Genomic DNA, 19,402 nt, shown 5'->3' with positions numbered 1-19,402 from the left:
GTATAACTATTTAAATATGTTTTAACCTAACCATTTTGTTTCTAACAAATGGTCCCATATTTATATTATGGTTTAAATAGCTCATAAATGATTGAGTTATTATTATATTGTGTCCAAATAAAATGTCTATCATTCATTTCTTTATATAATATATTTGGATATTATGAAATAAATCATAATTTTTAAAAAATAAATAAAATTCAAATACTTTAGATGATTAAAAATAAATTTTTGATTAAGTAAATTGTATTTTAATCTGATTATATATTTTAAACACCTAATTAGAAATATTGAATTATTAGTACTTATAAATAATTATGTGTTTTACATAGTATATCGGTCTATTAACAGTAATAATATTGTGTACGTTACGTTGTATAAATGTTATTAGTTGAATATTTTAATGGGTATGATACGCTACACTCTCAAATAATAATATTATATTGTAAAAATGATCTTTAAAAAAAAGTTATTATTTGTGATTGAAATATTTATTAAAGTAGTAGGATTCAGCTAAAATTAAAAATACAGGTATAATAATAATTAGCAACATCATGCATGTTATCGTGATTATGGCTTTTAAATAATATCACTTAACGACTTAACATCTAAACTTATTTTTTCTATAGGGTATAATTTATAATGAAGTATTAGGTAATTTCGTTTTCGATTTTTTTATTATAATAATATTATTTTTATTATTATTACACTTATTAATTGATTAAATGCCCAAATAATTTATATCTTTAAAACCAATATTTATTTAAAATCAAAATGTCACGTATAGTTTGAATAATGCTTTAATGTAACGCCGATTTCTCTTTAGTTAGTTATACTAATATATTATTTTTAATTTTTAGAAACTATACGATGAATAAAAAAAAAAAAAATTGAAAATAAATAAAAAAAAGTACATTTTTATCTGAACGTAAATTAAATTGAATTTTATCATGCGGTTTGGTTTCTTATATGATAACGATACATTTCGTATATTTTATAGCTATGAGTTCAGTAATATTTATAATATGTATGAGTTATAGAAATTTAATAGGTATATACTGCAGGATCACAATAGTATAATGATAAAATAAAATAAAAAAAAAATCCAGAGAAAACAATTAATACGTAATTACATTTCCCAAGATGACAGTACTTGGAGCTGAGTTGATATATATATATATATATATATATATATTAATTACAAACGGCACTTCATGGCATAACGTCACGGAGAGTCATTGGAGTCGGAGCCTAAACTCTGTATAGGGAAAAGTGGATACCATCCTTCGGTGACTTGTGTCAGCTTTAGAGCGTCGAGGGTGACTTCGGCCCCGCCCAAACCTTGGTTGTGCTCAAAACCTTTTTGCCGTTCCCAAAGCATTACTAGTAGTGACCTGCCCAACACATCGCACGCGGAGTACCTAAGTGTTTGGTTGTATTCCGGATTGCAGTTATGACGGACCACGCGAGTCTTACGTTTCTGTAACCAACGGTCATTTTCTCGGAGATACGTTTTCACGTAAGTATCTAAACACAAAAAAACAAAAATAGATTATTCAAGACGTTAAACTCAGATGGGACATAACATTGAAATCAAATGCAAAAAGAAAATTCTAAACTCAATGTCACCAGGTTTCAATCAAATATAATATTCGAATGTTAACGTTACAACTTGGAGTACGAAATGGTAATATTCCGTGAAATATGTAAAGAGTCTCCTACTTTATACACTAAAATTAAGTTAATAAATGGATGTATAATATATACCGTTTTTCTGCGGAAACAGGTACACTTTATCACTCGTCACCCCGTAAATATTTTTCAATTCTGTTCGCGTCACGTTAAACTAGACTAATGGATCATAAATTTCTATTACTTATAAGTTATAATTTTTTTAACTTATGTATTTTGGGTATGCGAAACAAAAACTTAATTTTTTTGATGGTAACCCCTATTTTGAATACTATTTTCAAACTTATCAATTTTTTTCAAATAATTTTGATTTATCAATTTGTTTTCTTAACACGAAATTAACAAGATAATCAACATCGCTATTCGTTTTTTAAATATGTAATTTCGTTTAAACTTCAAATAAAAAATATGCCTATATGTCTTTAATATTTCAAGTAGATATAAAAACTTATAAGGACTCTTACATTACATTATCGGTAATCATTTTTTTAGAAAAAAACTAAAAATTTCTCATGCCTATAAATAGCTTGGAAAGAGTTAAAATATTCAAAAAATGTTATGTTTCATAGAAAACAATACCACATAAACGTTTGATGAAAATTGCAAGTATCTGCAGTTATTTGTTTTTGAATCATGATAAAATATCAAGAACTGTTTGAAGAGAAATATTCAGTTTCAATTCTAAATTTTTTTTATATAAAATATGACCAGTAAATTAATTTTTCATTGTCTCTTCAATTTACCACTTTTTTATTTAAAACGGCTATCTACACAATTAAAACAAGTATATCTAATAATTGTATATTAAGTTCACAGTTAAACGAGTCTGCACAGTATGCACTTACGTACATATTATTATGATGGTAGTGTTCTTAAAATACGTTGAATAATTAATTGAAAATTTAAATTTTAAAACTTCTAAGTGTGATTTTAATGTACTACCATGTATATAAATGCAACCGCGTATGCTTTTAGCGTACCTATTATGTTGTCGTTCTTTATGTAGTCACGCCCACAAAGAAAATGCTTTTACAATTTATTATTATTATTAGTTATTACCACGTGCGTTTAATTAAATACCTACCTATAATAAACGCAATGTATAAACTTTAATGAAGTTAAATGTAAACCCAGTCTTACACTGATATAATATTGTATTTGTATGTTATTTAAATATGTAATGATTATTATGATTTATTATTATTTTTTTTTTTTAAAGTAATATTTATGATTTTTGAGGTTCCTTAGATTTTTTTATAGAAATTTAAGGGTTCTCGAGTATAAAAAAGTCTAAGAATCGCTGAGTTAGATAAATAATACAATACGGGGTGCGATTCTTTTCGCACAAAAATGATCTTTCCTTTTCCACCCATGTTCTTTTCAACAAAATATTTTAAAATTATTTTTTTTTCTTTATACAAACATATTATAACTTTTCCTTCCACCACTCCATTATCAAGACTATGGGAGACACTTTCTTTAAATTATCAGTATTATGAAGTCGTTTACCATCAACTATATAATTGTTTGAATACTACGCCAAATTTTACAACTTATTCTGTATATGTTATACTTAGTATACTAAAGTGAATAGACTATGTCGAATATAATATCTTATATACAGCCTACTACCGGTAATGAAGAGATTTATTTATTATTTATAAGTTATTTTGTTGGTTCTTTAGAAAATTAAAGGCCGAAAATGAAGGATTTATCAAAGCTTTCAATAAATTACCACAGGAGAAATTCATTATTTCTATGATATTGTTCTATATAATATAATAATCAATCAATATAAATTAATAATAATTTGACAATTTATTATTTTTAAAACTGGATTATAATATATTTTTTAATGGACAAAAATATAAACTTTTTGGAAACAACCTCTTCGCGGTACTCTCTGAGTAAATTTAACTAGTTCTTATAAGTAATTTATACAAAACAAAAAATATAAAGTAAGTGTTCCACAAAGCCTTGATTAGAAAAGTGTATAAAAAAGGATAATAATATGGTTGGGTAAAAAGGGAAAACCATTTTAAAATATTAAGTACATTTATGAGGAAAAGAGGTCTTGTACACTTAAAAAAATCTAATTTCATTTTTTTAATATTTACCTGGTGGCGAATCTTCGGCTCTTATTCCACGAGCGCACGACACGTCGACTTCAAGCTGACCTTTGGTCATTAGTAATCCTAGTTTGAGTTCAATATGACAACCTATATTTTCATACATCGAAAATCGTTAATCGTTATTCATATTTAATTCATTAATATAATACATCCATCACTCTTCTGCATGACGTTACCTGAACTTATGCCGTATCCGCGTGGCATAATTTGGCCCGGACCCAGTTGAATGGAATCACTGAAATGCGAGTATAAACATATTTTATAGTCAAAATTATTACGCAGTACAAACGTTTTTAAATTGTTGTGTATTATACACACCCAACTGTTTCGTCTTCGTATTTGGACGTTGGTTCAGGTTTTTCCATAACAGACTCTTTATGTGGTCGCATACACAAGCTACCCCCTTTATCAAAAAATATAACGTGACATTTTCTCATATTAAGCTAATATTGTATAATGTGTTATTTTAATATAATATAAATCGCTATAATTAAATCAATTACTTCGCATTCCTCTTTTATCACCACAAATGCTCATACTACGACCGAGCAATTCTCCTTTTACGGCTTTTAAGTTTTTAAGGATCTCGTCCGGATCTTGCCGGGGGGTGCACGAACTCCTGCGCCGACTTCTGTTCGTGTAAGGAGTGGTCGTTAGCTCAGGATCTGTATGATTTCAAAGGCGTGTAAACTGAGAAGAAAATAAACGAAAACTGAAATTTACCTTTGTCGGTGTTTTGTATTGATTGGAATGAACTACGACGAGACCCTGGCAATGACCGAGAAAAATCCTTATTCAGCTGATACGGTTCAACGTCCAACTGTTCCGACTGGCTCGACCCTCGGCGAGAATTCGCCATATAAGCGTGATCTGGATGTAAGAATCCATCGAGTTCGCGTTCTTCTGCAATTTATATGATTATATTATAATGTTAGGTTAGGTCGATAAAATGATATCGTCTTAATATAATATGTACCAGATACTGAACGGATTTGACTCCGTAATCCTCCTTTTCCAGTCTCAGAAATTGAGCTTCTAGGTGATTTAGAGGCTTTACTATGATTTGGTGACTCCAACTCATACCATATCATCGCATTGTCTAAAAGTGCGTTTTGTAAATTTACTACAAACTCGCCTATAAAATAAAGAAAGTCAAATAAACGGAAACTGTGTTATTATTATTATTACTATTTATTCATATTACCTAATATGACGTCGTCTTTATCTGGTCTGTAATCGTAAAGTATGACTTCCATTTGCTTTTCGATTAGTGTCTCAGAACGAACATTTGGCATTTCAAGTGTGGTATTCCATATAGGGTTCAATGATGGTTCTGCGACACCGGTCCTTACAATATTTGTCTCCACACTAGAACACAAATTAAATATAAATTCTCAAAATGATTTTACATCCATATGAATCGCACTTTATATACAACTTTTGCAAGCTATCAAAACATTCAAAACTAATATTATGTATAAAAATATCGGGAATAAATTATATGAAAAATCATATTTATATATTTTCTACAAATTACAACCTATTATTATGATAAACGATTATAGTTATACATATTTTATAATAATTTATTATAGAAAGTATCACAAGCATTAATATAAAAAAACGGTATAAAGTATTATATTTCCTAAATGGAATAGTTTTTTTTAATTTTTAGTCTTTAATAAAACTTTATATCCATAACTTATTTATTGTCGATTAGTGATAGTTAAATCTGTATGAATCAAACAATATTATATAAATACTATTCCATTTGAAATAAATAATATAATATAGAATTAATAATCAATTTGATTGCGGCAACAAATTTAATATATATTATGATGATTTGAAAAAAAAAACAATAGATTTCGTAATGCAAATAAAAATAAAAAAAGTTTAGTTTACATAATAGAAGTGGGGAAAAGTGGGATTTAGAGTTTCTTTGGGTAAAAACTAAAAATTCATATCTGTGTTTATGTGATTATGATGGTAAACAAAAAGATAAGTAGGAATATTAATTTAATAAATTAACCGGGAAATGAAAGTACACTTCTGATTTTTTAATGTACAATGTAGGGTTATTGTATTATTTTTCTCTTATAAAATAATTATTAATTCTTAAGAAATATCATATTTTTAATATCTACAAAATTATTTTATACTTCAGATGAAATTATACTGAATCCTGAAAAAATTAATTAAGTATATTAAAATATGCAAAAGGAGGAGAATAGAAATATACAAGCACATAAAATAATTGTTTTTTTTTCCTGAAAACCCAAACGTAGATTTTAATTATTTTTATAGTTCAATTAGTTTTTAAAATTATGAAATTATTAATTAAAAATGCTTATTAACTATGAATATAATTTGTGTTAATCTAAAATTTAAAATTGTTAGTAGGTTTACGTTATAAATTTACGAAAATATTTAGTAATTTGTAAAAGTAGTAAAGTTAAATAATATTTTATAAATAATAATATTAGCTATATACAATTTTATTTTATTTATTTAGAATTTAACAACTGCATTAGTAATAATTAATTATTAAATATCAAAAAATTTTTCTTTAATTTAAATACTAATTTTAAGTGATATTAATTATACAAATTGAAATGTATACCAAACATATTCAGACTACCGAAAAGAAAGTTTAATAGCGTAGAAACTTTACTTCATAAAATATGTAATTAACTTATTTAATTCTAATAAATATTAGAAAGCCACATAAAAAAACTATTTGGAAAAAAATTGTATTATTCAGTACTATATGAAACGAAGAGAAATAGCAAATGTGTAAAAATTATTATAATTAAATGAAAAAAGTAATTCGGTATTCATATGATTAACACACACCTAAAAATATATAATATATTTATAAAATGATATATGTATATTGTTCATTGAAAAAAAAATAATAAGTAAAAATATTATTTTTTATCAAAATCATTTGCGTGTTTTCAAACTTTTAACACAAAATATTATAACGCCGTGAGTATATTTATATTTTAATGGTTTCAAATATTTAAAAAGTGCTTTTACATAAATTTCATTTTTAAATTAGTTTTTTTTTTATTGAATTTTGATGGATGGTTTTATTCAACTCCCTAGGCAGAACCATTTTAATTAAAATCACTTTATTTTATATTATAAGTAAATTATAGTATATAGTATTTATATTTATATTTATATTATTTTCATTTTCCCTCTACGTTAAATATTTGGAATGGTTTTCTATTTCCTTTGCCTATTTTATCGATCAGTTAAGATAAAACGTAAACACGTGAAGGGAATTTTTGTTTTTTTAATTTTTTTTGTTTTTATCGGAATTATCTATAATATAATGGACAACGAAAGCATCGATTATATTTTATTGTTTTAATACATAATGTAGTTTTTTGTTCATTCGATTTATAATAACGATTTTGAGATTATCTGTTGTAGAAATTATGATTCTATATAGATATAGTATTATTATTTACGTGAACGGAAGAAGTTTTATCTGCACATATGCTTCGGGCAGTGAACCATAATCAGCATCGTTTCTCATCTGCAAGCCATTAGCTGCCAAGACAGATATGGACAATTCATTTTTGCCGTCTCTGTACCAGACTTGCATTTGAATACCACCAATGATATTTCTTTCTCGAATAGAATCTTCAGGGATGGGTTGGGCCATACCAGACGTCTGGAAAATCGGGTAATTTTAAAATACGAAAACGAGATAAATACAATTTTAAGAATTGTATGTACGATTATTATAAAGGTATGATTCGATTACGTGCACTGAAATAGAATGTAAATGGTTACAATATAAAAATATCGTATCAAGGTAGCAATTTGATTAAAAAGAAAACCTACAAGACAATATCATTCTGATGAAAAAAATGTTTGATTCAGAACGTATAGTTTTTTTTTTTAATCAAACGTTGGCAAAGTAATGTATCGTTTCATGCAAAAATTAAATAAATCATTGTTTAGCTATACTTTAAAACACAATATACTACGTTTTCTATATAATACATTATGATATATAAGTACGATTTATGTCTACGACGACTCGTAAATTAATTAATTAATTATTGTTATTATAAATTAATAAAAATTGTATATACAGGATATTGTACTTAATAAAAAAAAATGAAGAAGCACGCATGCTGAAAGCTAGAATTAAAATAAAAAATAAAATAGCTGGATGACAATCGATAATTATGATCATACGTAAACGTCTCATAATATGTATTGGTCGTACGGCACAATACTTATGTACAAAACTTGTAATCCATAAACTAAGTAAGTATAACTAGATTTACAAGTATTTAATCAATTGTATGTGTAGGTATATACCTATGTATAAAACATACGTTATGTATATATAAAAAAAAAGTAGGTATTCAAAGGCTGTCAGGGTTTATAATCATAATACGGTGGACGCTATTATAATATTATGTGGGGCGTAACTTGGGTTATGTGTAATGTATCAAATCAAAAACAAACAAAATATAAAACAATCTTCCGATGATTTCGAAAGATACGTAATTATTATTATTAATATTAATAATAATAATAATAATAATAATAATAATAATAATAATAATAATAATAATAATAGTAATAATAATAATAATTGCATGGATACAACCAATAACACAACATGGGATCATGTTACAAACATTTTGTTCTTAAACCAATATATTAGATTATAATATAAATGTAATGATAGGGCCTAATTTTATAATTAGGTAAAAGTATACTAATGTTAACCCAAACTAAATCGTGTATATGTGTAATAAAACAATCACAAAGGCGAATGTATGTGTTTTAATAATAATAATATACGTAGTAGTAATAATAATAATAGGTAGGTAGTTGAATAACAAGCTGCAAGATGATAAAAAAAAAAAGTTTTATGTATTAGTTGTATGTATATGAGAAAAAAATACATTACATGTCAAGCACACGACGAAAAGCTGAAAAATAGTACAAAGAATGGTTGCATAACGGAGTTTAGCAAACCATGACTATAGTCAATTATTTAAAAAGCGAATTGCTGTGTTTCTGTAAAAAAAAAAAAATTGGATTATGAAATTGAATCATTTTTTTTTTCTACGCTCCAAACGATATTTTTCGAAATATCGCATTACAATAATATAAATATTGTGTTCGGTTTGATAACCAATAGCGCAAAACAACGTATCGTAATAATAATTGTTACTTAAATTTTAAAATATTCGAAGTTAAAAAAACAAAAAAATATCTTCGATGAACGCCCGTGGGAAAACACCTAGATGATGAATGTCTGAAAATGTATACCAGAGCGCCTGCAGTTTAATAATATCGACATATAGTTATCATAATGTTTCTGAAAATATATGATGTAATAATATTATATCAGTTTATGAGTAATAAAAAAGAATTAAAAACCATCGCTGTCAAGTATAAAAATATGTAACTGTATCGATTTTAATAAACGTAAAATAATAATAACGTATTCTTGGTCCATTTCCCATAAAGATTTCATCACGAAACATGAAATATTTTAGAATTCGTGTTGCCGTCAACTCATAAACAATAGGTTTCAGAATTTTTCGGGAACAAACAAATATATTGTATTACACAGAAAACAACAAAACGCCGTTTAATATAATATAGAAAACTACGGTTACGAGAATTTTAGTCATAATTTGCTTCGATGCGTGACAAGCAAGGTGTGAATAATAATATATTCGTATTGAGTGAAGTATGTAAAAAAAATATACATATATAAGTATATAATATGTATCATGTAATAATATGTAATATATGTAGTTAATGACAATATAAGTATAAAATAAGGAAAAAACTTACATGTTCAAGGGTGAGCTTGGTGTGTCCAATAACGATGGTAGGTACTCACATAGTATATACATAAAAAGTATATAAAACACACACACACACACACACACACATATATATATATATATACTGATAATGTATGTAAGGATCACTTAATATTTTTTTTTTTTTTTTGTATGGATTTTATATTTATAAATACCGTATATTATTGTGTACTACAGTGTGATTCATATTCTATAACAGTTAATACTAATTACCTCATGTAGAATTCATCTAATTTGATAACTTTTTCTGTTGAGCATTTTTAATTAAACGAAAATCTATAATTTTTTATTTTTTATAGATAATTATTTATATTTAATATGTCTTATCTTTTTTGAACGACAACATAAGTTTTAAATTTTATATCCAAAAGCAATTTTTTTTTTTTTGTATATAATAATTTTATTATTTATATCTATATTCAAAATTCAAAAATGAATATTGAACCAGTAGTTGAGTAATCATAATTAATTTTACTAATAATTATAAAAAGTATATAAGTACATGAAATAAAACAATAAATAGTAAATTAATAATATTATTGGAAAAAAAAATTAAAATAAACACGTTAAACCTATTTTGAAATAATAAGTGTTAACTGTTAAAAGTAAATCACTCTGTATATAAAACAATTATATGTATGCCATATATATACATATATATATTGAAGAGGTTAGCTGACCATTTATTCTCTTGAGATTTGCTGGCCATGCATTGTCCGTTCACTTGGCAGGCTTGTAATTCTTGCAACTATATTTTACTTCAGCACTTCAACCACTTAATATATTATTATAGTCATGATAAAATATTATATATTTGAATGATCTTATTCACCACATTTGATAATTATTTTTCCTCTTTTTTTTTGTTTTGGAATAATAATAAAAATACTGCCATTTTTTATAGTTAATAATAATATATATTTATTATATTTGCCTATATTATTTAAATTTTTGACAAAACCAATAATTTTTAATAATCTAAACTAGGTAATGTTTTAACTATTATCATATCATTTACATAATATTAAATATTTTAAGGACCACATTTGTCTGAATAATATGAATATGTAAGTGTAGGTACGTCTTAAAATATTGATGAATATATATATATATAAATGTAATCGTATATTTTATTTAGAGACAAAATATCATGAAATCAATCAATTTTCTATAAACAAAGTAAGTAAGAGGAATCCGTCAGGAAGTCAACGATGCAGTATAAAGAGTATTTTCTTGATAAGCAAATCACAAACTGATTTATTCGCAATAAATTTTGTTGAAATGTTTCATTAGAATATTTTGAATATTAAGTAAATCCGATAAAGTGCACTCCAAAGCGATTCTGATAACCAATATGAATAAAATAAAAAGTAAAGTATTTAAATTTACTTTTGCTTATTTCGTTTAATTTATTGAATAATAATGCTACCAAGTCTAACGTAAATGTAATGTAAGATTAATCATTATTCACACAGTAATATAATTATATAACTTTGTATATTAAATAAAAATTATTGATTTGAATATGGCACAGTTTTAATTTTCCCATAATGTAATTTAAAATTCGAAAATTTAAGGGTTTTATGACTATAATTATGATATATAAATTTATAATACATCATTAATTATGAATATGTGTATATTTTAAATATCGCATTTATTGTATAATATTATGGTTTATGTTGTGTAATATGATATAATATAATATATATTAAATATCCACAATATAGACTCCTCTCTCTTTCTTGCCCACTAATTATATATTGCATATTTAAACACGTGTATTTTCTATGTTTATAGGTTTTAGTAATATGTCATTTATCTACACATTTAACTTTTTATGATAAATGATAATAGACTTGATATTTCATCATGTACTCAGGATTATAATATAAATTAATATTCTCCGTATTTCAGAATCTCTCTGGATTGAAATTTACTGTCGACGGATTCCCTCTCCTTAACCTAACCTTATATTACTAATGGACTTATATTTACATAGTATATTGCTAATGTATATATGTATATACTTAAGCAGAATTATTATTATAAGTTAAAGTATAATATACCAAATACACTCAATGAATATAATACAAATTACCCTTGTTTAACAGATATAATATATTATTTTTTTAATAGTAGGTACCTAAATTTAATAATAATTTATTACCACTTTTATTTAGATGTTCGATATCAGCAGAAGATTTTCAAATTAAGCCATTTGCATAGTGAAAATATATTCTTTACGATATTCGATTAAAATACTTAATTTTCATATCATTGAAGTAATAATGTAATAAGATTATTAATATATAGTATTTAATAGATCATTAATACATTGACCACTGTTTTTATCATAATAGACATATTAACTAAACAAGATCGGTTAATATGCCTATGACTTTTATAGCTAATGAAAACCCAAAAAATCAGTCTTACGTACAAGTAAAAGATTAATTATTATAATAATAATGTTATATAAAATATTATCCCTAGTAACAGAAACTTCGGGATAATTCAGGGATTTCGGTAGTATTGTTCTGATGTAGCACAGCCTTTGAGAAGTAGCCATTTTTGATTTATTATATCTTTGTATAATGTTATAGTATAATGTTATAGTATATAATATATATGTATTCATATATATTATATATTATTTATATATATATATCAGTTATCAGTTATCAGTACTGTTTTATACATCAAATAGATATAAACTGGCCTATTTACATAAATAATAATACCGGCAAAATAACAAAATAAAATCATAATAATATCAAATCAAAAACGCACGCACTATCTACTTAAATCAACATACAGAAAAAACATCGTCCTTCAGAAATATAAATATTGTATTGTATAATATGATACAATGGTTATATAACGCAATATTATTATGGTTATTTGAAAAGTAGCTATTAGTTAAATTTACTCGTTTGTATAATTACATTTGAATAATATAATACGTCATATCATCCGTTATATGTCCTATGCATATATATATATTTATATATATATATATAATATAATCTATTTAATTAATATTATATTAAATGTACAACAAATATTGATTTTAAAATAAATAATAGTAAAAAAAAAAAAAAACACCGTATATATAGATATGTTACAATTTCGAATGTTGATAGAGATTATTGTTATTATTATTAGTATTGTTTTCATGTTCAAAAACAAGAGCCGTTCACGAGATAACATTTCTGAAGGATCGAAACTACTATACTGTACATACACCGTTAATGTTTAAATTCTATACCGGAGTCTTAGGTAGTTTTCTTCTCGTTGGGGACGCCGGAGAGTCTGAACCATCTGAAATTTTGATTTAATGAGTTTTTCTTGTTCATTGATAAATTAATTTAAAAATAATCATCGTAATAAACATGATTTGTTTTCAATGTATGAATTTGTAAAATATATGCCTATTTGTTGACAACAATTTGTTACAACTTATAATTTATTCTGTGGCTGTTTTGTTGTTGTTGTTGACATTACTTTAAAACAGAATATTGAATTGGAAACTTCAAAGTTAAATCTTATGAATAAAAAGAAAAAAATGAATTGTGACGAGTATCGTCGCTGGTATAACACGAGGGCGTAATTTTTCTGTGGGTGTAACAGCGTCCATAAATTCTGCAATCAGGAATGTTTTTGCGCTTTTGCATCGTTGATTCAACAACTTGAGTAATAATACTAAAATTTCATTAAGCATCTCCACTACTCTATAATATTGATGTTTATATTATCGTCATATTGCGTCGGTAAATATTTCACAGTAGGAAATAAATAATGAATACCGAACCGCAATAATAATAATTATAATATTTACCTACTAAGTATATACCGTTCGTAAACTCGATCGAATAAAACTAATAAAAAAATAATCTAACGAAGATTTATAATAATGTGTAAATTATGATAAAATCTGACCTAGTTGCAAACCCATCGCTTCACCAGAGTTCTTTCTCGATGTCATTGGCCCAGGCTCGTCGAGTAGATCGCAAATCCTTCTGGAAACACAAGATCCAGAAACATATATTTTTCGCTAAACCACTTATTAAGTACAATAATCCTATTAAGATTTCTGATATATGTTTTAAAATATTAATTATTTAAGTGATAAACATTAAATAACTAATTTTAGATTCTGAGCGAAGCGATTAATATATTCATGTGTGTTTGTGTTTTTTATTATTATACTCTAACGATTTTTAATAGAACATTTTTTTTTAATTTTCAACCTCAATATTTTTTTTTTGAGGATTTAGATTAAACGTAAAACCAGTTCTCGACATAATTGATTTTCTTAATTTGTTTTAATTCAACCATAGATATTTGAAATTTTCAGCAAAAAATGTTTATTACAGCATTGTATATAATATGTGACATAATTAAAAAAAGTATTTTAACTCTTTTTGAGCTATTATTATAGAATTTAATTTTGTTTTTTTTCTATAAGTATTGATTTTATATTCTATAAAAATACTTACAAATTGAATACTATAGTTTCCTAATAAACAGTGATTAATACGTTTTAAGATACTTACTACATAGTCATGATATTTTTAAAATTTAATTGAAGTTCAAATTTGAACAAAATAATACATTTATACGAAGAACTACTATTATAAATATTTGTTGTAATTCAAAAATATATTTCGTGAATATTTGAAACTTTTACATATGCTATATTATTATAAACAATGACATTTTCCAAACATTCAGATTAATTTTATTCTATTGTCGATTTATAAATTAAATTCTATGGTAGGTAATTCAAAAGTTAACAACAGTAAATAATAATATATGATATAAATATATATTATTGTGATAATAGTGAGGTTTTTGGCAATAATAAATACAAAATATCGTATCCTTAATAGTAAAATAAATCACTATATAAAAACAATTTAAGTATATCACAAAATTCACTTAGTAATAAGACTGATTTACCGTCTTTGCTTAAAATAATTTATATGCAATTGTTTATCATTTAATCTCTATAGCAGAGTGATAACTGATTACCTACTTACACCATTTGTATTTTATTAACTTGCTTACCTTTGGATTTAACAGACATTGGAATATGTTCAATTAAAATTATAGTTATATGACACACTTATAATATTTAATTAATTGTTAAAGAGAAATATTTTGATTTATATGTAAAAAAAAAATAAAGAATGTTACTATTCGTTTACCATTAGTATTAACACAAATCATAAATTAAATTTAAGATTGGATACTGGAATACTTACATTAGTAATAAAATTAACGATAAAATAATAATTATGTTAGTGGAATAAGGAAAAAAACAATATATTATTCTCTCCTGTAGTCCTGTGATATTATTAACTAATATCTTGCAATATGTATGAAGAGTTTAGTGTGTGGTCCGTATTTATTATGTCTATGATTCAAGTAAGTAAAAACATTTTTTAAGAATACGATAAAAAAAAAATACGATAACCAAATAAATATTATCACATATTTTTAATAAAATCTTAATATTTTTGTATTGAATAATATGCGAGAGCTAGAAAATAGTGAAAAATATTTTTGAATTTTTTTATTATAAAAAGTTCATAAAATAAAAATTATTGTGAAAAAAACTCAATGAATGTGCGTCGATAATTAAATTAAAAATTAAAAATAAATTTTTATATAATATATGACTTAACTTAAAATTTCCATACACCAGTATTGTGTAAGACTATATTTGATTTAAGGATATGACGTTATGAGGGCCGGAGAGAAATGTAAAATACAAAACTTACAATTCATATCCTTGTTCCACCAATAGTTCCACAACGTCACCTGAGCGGTCGATGATACCACACACCTCTTCGAAACTGCGATTGGCCAACGACACACCAGCCCACTCAAGGACCTGTGGATGATAAAAAAAAAACTCGTTTAGTGATTGGCAGCAGCAGTGCGCGTGAAGAAAACGCGAATGTGTACCTTATCGCCTTGCTGTAGACCAGATTTTTCTGCCGGGCCACCCGGAACAGTCCACACAATCGACGCAAACATCTGTCCGTCTGGGCCAATCTTACCTCCCACGACTCTCATGCCAAATCCTCGAGCTAAAGAGATGAAAAGAAAAAAAAGAATCGCACGACATTGTCATTACGAGTTATCTCTGACAGCTTAAAAAAATAAGAAAAAAACTTTAAAGTGTGAATGGGGCACTGTTTTAACGACCAGCAATCTCATCGCACTGTCTAATCTAACAAATTGAGGGAGGTATTGAGTGAAACATTTTTGTACTTTTTTTGTCACTAGAATGCTTAACGTTGTTTTATATTTACGATATGTACACAATGATGTCGAAATCTGTGTAATTAGTAAATATTTCATTTTAAGGTAAAACTGCCCAAGCGAATGTTTTTTTCGTGTTATTTTGATATTAATATTAATTGTCGAAAAAAAAAAATAAGCATAGACTTTTTGTAATTTTTTTTTAAACTATATCTTGTAGATTTTGGAAGTTATTGTATAAACTGAGGGAATAAACCATGTTTACCACAATCATTGTTATAATATCATAAATATAATGAGAATACCCACTTAAGTGTTTTGTATATCATATGCGCATTATTATTAAATGAACAATCAAAAATCATAAAATTATAATGTTATAATAAGTGTTTTTTTTTTTTTATATACATAATTGTTTATATTGTAATTAAAAGTCAATTACTATTTGTTATTATATGTTATTTTTTGTGTTTTTCTGTTAATATAAAATGTTAAAATTAATAATGTAAATAAATAAACCTCATGAAATTATAGTTTACTTATGATAAAATTATTTAGAAGGCATACTAAAAATTTAAATATTTGATAAATAAAAAAAAATCAAATAAACAGACAAATGAACATTTAAAATTATAAAATTTTATATTCACAAAAAACCTTATTTAAAAATGTAATTTCTGATTTCAAAATTGTGGTATAAAAATAAATAATATTATAAAAAGTTTGAATTTAAATTTAACATAGTGTTATAACTTATAATTTTAACAATTTATTTTCATCTTAAATTGTTTGTTAAACACTTCAAGTTTAAATATGTTTTAAGTTTGAAAAACAAAGTCACTAATAAATCAAATGCTAAGTCAAGAAGAAAAATATTGATAGAACTAATTAGACAATCAATTTAATGATATTTATTTTCATATTAATCACTATTCGTATTATTATGTGATTTAAAATTATATTAATAAATAATATAGAATAAATAAACTTTTTGTAAATATAGACAATTATTTTTATAAGAAAGCTATATTTAGAAGTAGGTACTTATAAATCAAACAATTTAGTTCTGTAAAATAAATTCACTGAAACCAAGAGTTTTATATAGAGCATTTAAAACTATTTTTATTTATTGAGGTTCGATTTATATTTTGTTATAAGTTTGTAACATATATAATAGTATTATATTATTTTTATATACTTTCTTTAAAATTTAAAATTTAAAATAATAAATAAATAATAATATATGTTATAGTATTGATTCTTTATATGGAAAATAAAAACTTAATATTATCAACATACATACATACATACATATAGACTAAAAAATGCAGTTTACAGTATAACTACCTATCATTTTATTTCGCTGTTGGAAAATAGATGCTTAGTTTATTATATTACATGTTAAAAGATTTTTTTTTAATGAGTTTGTTATAAGTCCTTTAAAAAAAATCTATTATTTCATAAGTAGTTTCTACTAGTAAAGTCTCATCTACTTTATATAGATATATGTCATATATTAAGGAGTTAAAGACGTTAAAGATTTCACATTTTAATTTATTATTTAATATTTTATGCTTTGAAATCATTTAAAGCATGACACATCACTTTAATATTAATCTTAAATTATTTTTATTTGATATAATTTAAATTATTAAGTATTATTAACTATTTAATATTTATTTAATTATATTATTTATAAATACTTAATACAAGTTAAAATTATGTTTTAAATAAGTCAACAGATAATTAAATTATTTTAAATGGTACACCCATTGAGAGTTATAACAAGTATTTTTTTTTTTTAACATCATTGTTTTTAAAATAATTGTTAAAAGAATTAAAAATTAATGAATGTGAAAAGAAACAAGTATTTTCATAAAACTTAACTGTTAATATTTAAAATAGTTTTACAGAAAATATAGGTTTATTCTAACAAAATGTACCTACCGTCTATTTTTTAATATTTGAACCAAAAGAATAATTACGTTGTTATGTCTAAATCATAAATTATTTATAATTTGTTTGTAACAAATTAGTTACTAAAAGAACATTTAAATGATTTATTATACTTACTTCGATGAGCTTTGTCTGTTAGGTCACGCTTCAAAATTACTTTACGTTTGGAACCTGAACGAATACCTAAAGAAAAGTCATAATTTAATAAAATATATTTAACATCCATTCAATGTAAATAAAATAACGCCTTTTATAATAATTGGATAGCAATGATTTTATTTTAATAGTAGGTACCTACAAAAACATTTTATTCCAATTGTATAGGGCGAAAAGCATTTTTTACATAGTAGTACAACTAACAAAATAAATACCAGAGCGCAATATTTTTTTTTTTTTGTTTTTTTTTTTTTAGTAATTTAACTAAGTTCATTTAGCTTCAGCTATAACATTTTATTATTTATGAGTAATTTTGAACGACCCAAAGTTTTTTTTATTAAGATAAAAAATCAATGATAACAAAAAGTTAAACTGAAGTGGTAGAACAATTAAATTTGTTGCCTAAATACTCAAAAACCAAAACATTTATTTTAATATTTTGATTAATTGTCTAAGATTAATAGGTTATACATTATGTGAACCATTCTCAAGATATGTGTTCATATACCTGCGTTATTTATTAAATAAGATCAATAATTGCCCGTCCTTTAATGTTATTCTTGAAAACTATATCATATCATATCAAATTTATAATACACAGTATTGACTAAAAACCAAACCATATATTAAATATTTTATGTTCATATATATTTGAGTCGTTCACCAAAATGCACTTCAACAAATTCTCAGAAAAGTAACGATAGGGGACTCGGTTTAAAAATATCAAACTATAATCAGTAAAAAAAAAAAAAATATTTACGTTTATAATACGGAAAATTAATTAAATATCCAACACACGTTTTTCCCCCAATAATAATATAATATCACGGGTAGTGAAAATCAATATATCGATATTTTGGCTTAGACATGAACTATAATAATAATATAAATTATAACATGTTCTACATTTTATCTATACTTAATAAATATTAAACAGGTAGGTACTCAATAATTCTACTATCCTTTTGACATTATTTTACTTTATACATAGATACAGGAAATACGTATTTAAAAAATTTTAGTTTGAGTTGTGTAAGAAAAATTAAATTAACAAATAATTGTTAGATGCACAGTTGAGGTACGTATTTCCAATAACTATGATTTTAAAACGTTTAGGTACTTATTTGTTTATATTAAAATAATATTATGTTACCCTTGACGACCTTTAATCGGTGACTTGGTTTAATAACTAAGAACTGGATAGAAAAAAAATAATAGGAAAAACCGAACCATGTGTAAAATTATCACGTTAACTACACATTATAAATAATTCCGAACACAAATCATGCTTTGAAATAAAAACAAAAACGA

At 24.5% G+C, this 19,402-nt stretch overlaps 1 protein-coding gene across 2 annotated transcripts in view; it reads right to left on the bottom strand.

The window, feature by feature from the left end:
* Positions 1–313: 313 nt before the first annotated feature.
* LOC113553652 (regulating synaptic membrane exocytosis protein 1) overlaps positions 314–19,402 on the bottom strand; it is a 186,865-nt gene continuing 167,776 nt past the window's right edge. The window contains exons 12-25 of one of the 2 annotated variants that reach the window (XM_026957101.1): positions 18,053–18,118; positions 15,680–15,804; positions 15,493–15,605; positions 13,646–13,725; positions 12,975–13,027; positions 7,307–7,512; positions 5,029–5,192; positions 4,801–4,959; positions 4,548–4,727; positions 4,328–4,489; positions 4,143–4,227; positions 4,001–4,059; positions 3,810–3,911; positions 314–1,527 (exon numbers count right to left, since the gene is read on the bottom strand). In XM_026957101.1, coding sequence (XP_026812902.1) covers positions 1,226–1,527; positions 3,810–3,911; positions 4,001–4,059; positions 4,143–4,227; positions 4,328–4,489; positions 4,548–4,727; positions 4,801–4,959; positions 5,029–5,192; positions 7,307–7,512; positions 12,975–13,027; positions 13,646–13,725; positions 15,493–15,605; positions 15,680–15,804; positions 18,053–18,118 — 1,856 coding nt within the window. In that variant the 3' untranslated portion in view covers positions 314–1,225. The remainder of the gene's footprint in view (positions 1,528–3,809; positions 3,912–4,000; positions 4,060–4,142; positions 4,228–4,327; positions 4,490–4,547; positions 4,728–4,800; positions 4,960–5,028; positions 5,193–7,306; positions 7,513–12,974; positions 13,028–13,645; positions 13,726–15,492; positions 15,606–15,679; positions 15,805–18,052; positions 18,119–19,402) is intronic. The other variant, XM_026957100.1, reaches the window with a different exon arrangement.

Source organism: Rhopalosiphum maidis, chromosome 2 (assembly GCF_003676215.2).
Source record: "Rhopalosiphum maidis isolate BTI-1 chromosome 2, ASM367621v3, whole genome shotgun sequence".
Lineage (NCBI taxonomy): Eukaryota > Metazoa > Arthropoda > Insecta > Hemiptera > Aphididae > Rhopalosiphum > Rhopalosiphum maidis.
Note: the sequence above shows the minus strand (reverse complement) of the source record. Positions and strands in the feature narration are given on the sequence as shown.